The 6,000-nt window shown below is 51.4% G+C and overlaps 1 protein-coding gene across 5 annotated transcripts in view; it reads left to right on the top strand.

The window, feature by feature from the left end:
* Positions 1 to 2,726, top strand: part of Nadsyn1 (NAD synthetase 1) — a 40,499-nt gene extending 37,773 nt beyond the window's left edge. For all 5 annotated transcript variants that reach the window (XM_020168803.2, XM_074050973.1, XM_074050980.1 and 2 more), the window contains one exon: positions 2,488 to 2,726. In XM_020168803.2, coding sequence (XP_020024392.2) covers positions 2,488 to 2,538 — 51 coding nt within the window. In that variant the 3' untranslated portion in view covers positions 2,539 to 2,726. The remainder of the gene's footprint in view (positions 1 to 2,487) is intronic.
* Positions 2,727 to 6,000: the final 3,274 nt, after the last annotated feature.

Below are 6,000 nucleotides of genomic sequence, written 5' to 3' on the forward strand. Positions count from 1 at the left end.
TTCCATCATTTGTGGGTTTTTTTTGTTTGTTTTGTTTTGTTTCTTTCAGAATCTCAATATCCTTGCTGAACCCTCTCATCCATGCTCCTGACTTTTTTATTCAGGTCTTGGATTGACTTCCTTATTTCATCTGTTGGTTTGAATCATCTTTGAGGCCACTGATCATTTTAAAAAGTATACTTTTGAATTCTTTGATATCTCAGCTGTTTTGGTATCTGTGGATTGAGTTACTGGAGCATTGTGAACTTTTGGGGGGTCATACAGCCTCGATTATTCTATCTATGTCTTGTGTTTCTGCATTGCTGTTTGCATTAGTCAGGATGGATGTCCATTTGTTTTTTGTTGGGGTCTTCTTAGTGGAGCACCTTCTCGTGGGATTTCAATCCCTACTCTCAGAGGAGAAACCAACCAGAATTAACAGCAACAATTCAAGAGCACATCAGATATTTAAATGTATAAAACAGTTGGAAGGACCAATTACTCCCCCAACAAGGTTTGAAAAAAAGAAAGGACGTAGAATACATATAATTAAGCCTGAAAGAAGGAGCAATAGAGAAAAGAAATTGTTACTAGTTGTAGTTACTAGTTGTAGTTATTGCACTGTACAATAGATTGCTTGAATGTGTTCCTGTCTCCTTCATCCTCCTCTCAACCCCGGCTCGGGGACCTTCTTCTCTGTTTTATGAGTTCCCCTCTTCGATGCCAGGTGCAAGTGAGATCGTGGTGCATTTGTCTTTCTGTGCCTTACTTTTTTCATTTAACCAGTTCTCCTGAGGTTCATCCTTGTTGTCACAAATGTCCTTTTCATGGGTGGATAGTGTTCCGTCACACAGGTGTACCACATTTTCCTTATCCATTCATCAGTTAGGGGACACTTTGACTGATTCTGGTTCCTGGCTGCAGTGGACAGGGTGATGTGGGTGTCTTTGATGCACTCATTAAATTCCTCTTGATGCACTCACATCATGGGTCATGTGGTAGTTTTATTTTTAATTTGAGGGGAGCCTCCAAACTGTTTTCCGTATGGCTCTACTAGTTCTTAAGTCCATATAAGTGAATCAGAGTTTGCCGTGTCCTGTTTTTGACTGGGCTATATTTACCAGCATTGAGTGGACTGAGGGAGACTTTGCAGCTGTGTGAACATGGGGCCAGTCACACTGTGGCTTCCAAATAAGCAGGGAGGCCTCCCTCTACACCGCTCTGTTGGCCCATTTTTTGGGGGGTTTTTTTTGGTTTTTTAACTTAGTTAGTGAGTTTGGAAGAAAATAAAAGAAGGACTCATACTGTCAGTAAAAAGACAAGTTGAGGTCCTTCACCCTCCCCGTCTCAATGGCCAGGTAGGAATCGCTACAGACAGCAGGTAAGACATGGCCCCTCCCCAGCCTTGGTGCCACTTCTGATGGGAAGAAAATGACAGCCAACACAGGGACATGTCTAAATATGGAAAACTGAGAAGTGCTCTGTTGAGCTGAGACCATGAGGTGATGGCTGGAAGGCGCCTTCTCCATGGCCAGCAGCCATCATAGGCAGCTCTGAGCAGAGGTGTGCACAAGAAGGGGGAGGAAGGGCACACCACCCACCTGCAGCGTCTCTCTGGGGCCCTTCACCCCATGGAGCTTCAGGCCATGTCTGGGGTGGTTGCACTTGTCAGAGCTGAGTTGGGGCCAGTGCTGTTAGCTTCTGGGGTACAGTGCACAGTACTGCTGCGGGGACCCTACAGTGCCCAGACTATGTCACTGGCCAAGCAGCAGAGAGGTTTTGGTGTCGTGCCAGTTGTGCAAGGTTGAAGAAGGCTGATGTGAGCTAGACAGGTCTGTGGGCTTCTTGGTTTCCAGGAGAAGTGGCCGTGTTTGATTGTTTCAGTGGAAAGGACCTTCCTGGCAGAGTAAACAGGATGTAGCGGACATCAGCAGGAAGCAGGCAGGGACGGCCAAGGCTGGGAGGCAGCCAGGGTGCCAGTGGTCTGCTCTTAGTTGTGGATAGAGCCCATGGCCTGGGCCCTGCATGGCTGCTCACCACTTGCTCTACCCCAGCATCCTCTGGTCCCTGGCTCAGCAGGCAGGAGACAGCAGAACCTCAGGTGATGGGTCTGGCATGGATGGAGTCACCCACAGCAGGAACTGTGCTTCCCTCTGACTTCCTTTAGGAGGTGGCCAGGGCCTCACTTCCACTGAGACACACTCAGCAGCAATTCCCACAATCGGGAAGGGGCTTTGAGGCTGAGTGGCCCCAAGAACACACTCACAGGAACATAACCCTCGGTGGGCAGAGATGCAAACGCTATTGTCCCACCGCCTGTAGTCACCACCACGGCACATTGGGGCTTTCCACTCTCCCTGCCCCTTCCGTCATGGTGTGGAGCAGATAGGGTTCAATAACCTGCATTTTCCTGTGGGACATGTGGCCATCTTTGTGTGGGTTGGGGCATTTAAGCAGGTGAGTTTTGGGCTCTCTCTGGATACGGTTCTCATGGGCTTTTCTCTCCAGGTTCTACAGCTGGAGAGGAAGGCACAGCAGGACCTGGACAACCTGGACTGATGGTCGCCGCCTGCCTGGAGGCCTCCCCTCTCCAGTGGCCCCAGTGTGGCCCAGAGTGGAGGCCACACTTCTGCCTGTCCAGAGCTGTATGGAGCATCAAGTTTTTGTTTTACTTTTGTTGGAGAGAGAGCCTATCATTCTAAGTCCTTGAAATCATCTAAAATAAAGCAAGTGTCCTCTTTCCCCGATAGGGATAAGCTTTTCCTCCTTACACTTTAGTCAGAGCACATAGCCCTCTGGGGTCAGGCTGTGACTCGGTGCCATGACTGCCTCTCTGCAGGTGGAACCAGGACCAGGGTGGTAGCAGCCGGGCAGGGAGGGGTTGTCTGGGCAGAAAACAGGCAAGAGTCTCCCTTCCACCCACACCTGTCTTCCTGTCCCGAGTTCTGGGTTGGGACCTTGGTCACCTGCAGCCCATGGTTCAGAGTGCAGTAGTGTCTGTCCTTCACCCAAACCTTCCACTGAGTCAGGTCCTGGCCTCGGACACAGGCAAAGCCAGGGGGAGCTATCCAGCAGCAGCAGGGCTCTGGAATTCTGCTGTCTGCTCATTGGCACCCTTGTGATCTGCACTGTGACCTTTCTTACTGTGTCCTTGCATGGGACTTCTCTCACCACTTTCCCATACACTAAGGACCCTGACCTGCTTTTCCCATGCCACCAGCAAAGCCTAAGATGTGACCTGCCCAGGCTGAGACAGTCCCTTCCCCTCCCAACATATGGCCGAGATGGTACTGCCCAATGCTGCTTCCCCTCCATGCCTGAGTCTCACCGCCTCAGCATCCATACTTGCGGGGCAAGGCCAGGACAGCAGGGAGCCCCCCAGCAGGACTTTGTCTGAGCTGCGTCGCCACCATGGCTTCACTGCTTCAAGGAACTGGTTCTCCACTCTGCTTTGAAGAATCGCCTCTACCTGGGTGGGCTAAGGCCCAGGGCCAGTTGGGGAAGTCCTGGGTCTCAGCTGACCCTGGGGCTTGGCAGGACAGAGACTACATGCTGACACTAGGAGAACGAGCAGAGTCAAAATCCGGAGGTGGTTGGTCAGTGACAACCAGCTCAGCTTGAGGCTACATGTTGCTTTGAGCCATGTTTCTGTGGTGGCTTGTGTAGGCCCGAGGGAAGCCTGGGCAGTTATGGCCCTTGCTGAAGGCCCAGCCTTGGTCACAGCCACAACAGTCAGCCTAGCTCTGCACACATTTCTGGGATCTAGGACATGTTGCAAACTCTGGGATCCCGAACTTCCCCTGTGCAAATCATCAGAAGCCTCACCAAGTAAAGTCATGAGCAGGACAAGACGAGTAACTGTCTCAACACACTCCTGGCTGACTCCAACCCACCACACCTGGCCAGTCCACCACCGCTGGGATTAACCTGCAGCCTCCCCACTGGTCACCTGGTGGTTGATTTTACCCAGAGGCCAGATGGGCACCTCTGAGTCTTGCCAGCTCAACCACAGGTAACCCAATGTCCTTCCCATGGCACAGGCCCTGCAGGACCTGCTCCTGCCCCTGACTCATCACTCTGTCCCCTTCCTTGTTCCTTCCCCTTACCTCCTGCCCTACCACTGCAGCCACACTGGACACCTTTGTGTTTCTCCAGCAACTGAGATGACGTCCCTGGACTACCTTGTCATCTGGAATGTGACTGCACCTAACTGCCCAGCAAAACCAGTGATGCTGAATGGGGATCACACAAGAGATTGGGCCAGAACTCTGGGTTCCCACCATGAGTGCCCAGATTCCTAAAAAGAGGATTTGGGGCAGCTGAGAGGCCACAGTGGGAGCAATGGCTTTGCACCCCTGTCCACCATCAGCTCCAGTCTGGTCTGAATCCTACCTGCTGTGTGACCTTTTGTTAAGCTTCTACCTCTCTGTGCCTCCGTTTCCACATTTGTATGAGTGTCAGTCATGAAAGCACACATAGGGTACGTATTTCAGAGCCTGGGATGGGGCAGGTGCTCAGAGTGCATTGTTTTGGCTCGTTACAGAGTCACAACACCTGTGATGTGCACGGCCAACCTCCCGCGTGCATTCATCCTTTCTCCTCAGCTTTTTTCAAGGGGTGTTTGTGGTCTAGGTGGAGCAGTGGCTGTTAACAGAGGTCCAGTCCTGCCTGGTATGGCCATGCTATGGATCTCATTATTTTATTGATCCAAGGTCTTGCTGTGCTTGAACTCATGATCTTTCTGCTTTAGCCTCCCAGGAGCTGAGATTATAGGCCTGTGTCACCACTGCCAGCTGGCTTGTGTCTAAATATCCCTTAAAGTTTCATGTGATGAAGGTTTGGTCCCCAGTGCAGCTGTGGCCAAAGTTGGCTGGATCACAAATGCTCTGACCTCAGGCATTTTATGGATTCCTAGCCTAGTGGATATTGGGGAGGGGCTGGATTATAAGAGCAAGCTTTCTCATAGCTTCTGGGCTGCCATGAGGTGAGGGCTTTGCCCTACCACGGGCTCCCTGCCGTACTGTTCTGCTCAGCACAGCCTGTCGTCAATGCAGCCCGCTGATCATGGGCTTAATCCTCTGAAACTGTGAGCCGGCATGACCTTCCCTCGTCAGTTGATTCACTGGAAAGCTAAGGGCCACAGACAGTTGGTACATAGAAATGGGGCAGTGCTGTGACTCTGCCTGATGATGTGGGTCAGAGCCTTTGGAACTGCTTGGGGAAGGAGTTGGGAAAGGTTTGGAGATGTGGCTAGAGAAGCCCTAGAACTCTCCGAGTGGAGCGAAAGACAATTCTAGTGTGGACTCAGGAGGGCAGAAGGCTGATGGGAATGCTGGCAGTAAAGTTCTGCTAGAGGGTTTAGATGGGGACCAGGACTCCATTGGGAACTGCACTACTGACCATTTGTTTTACAACCTGGCAAAGAACATGCCCACATTTTGTCCATTCCCTGAGACTGTGCGTGAGGCTGAGTTTGTAGGAGGAGAACTAGTTCATCTGATGGAGGAAGAGTCAAGGCAGTGCAGCATTCTGGCTGTGGTGTGGATACTGATGGCTGCTCTTAGCCACAAATACATGAGAATTAGGAGCAAAAGTCAAAGAAAATGTGTCTTTTGGCCAGGAAAGAGACAGGTGTAAAGTTGTAGTGATGGGGTGGTTGCTAAAGAGATTCGTGCTTTTAAGAGGAAGTCAAGTTTAATGCACCAAGACATTGGGAAGATGCCATGAGGACATCTTAGGAATCAGCCAGACCCCACTGAGCGCAGCCTCAAGGGTGTAAAGGTGTGAACTGCTTACAGAGGCGTTGAGAAGACAGCCCTGAGGGTCCCTGCTTGCCCAGGCCACCTACGGAATTAGCTCCTGGGACTCATTACCCGTGGTCAGCGTCTGGGCACTCAGAGGCTGCAGAAGCTGAGGCTCAAGCGGACCCAGCCCCACAGTTCGTGTCGGTGGCGACATTGACAACAGACACATGATGCTGGTCTGCAGGCCTGCAGAGTTCAGGAGGTGCGAGGTCACAGA

The sequence above is a fragment of the Castor canadensis genome, chromosome 1 (assembly GCF_047511655.1).
Source record: "Castor canadensis chromosome 1, mCasCan1.hap1v2, whole genome shotgun sequence".
Classification (NCBI taxonomy): Eukaryota; Metazoa; Chordata; class Mammalia; order Rodentia; family Castoridae; genus Castor; species Castor canadensis.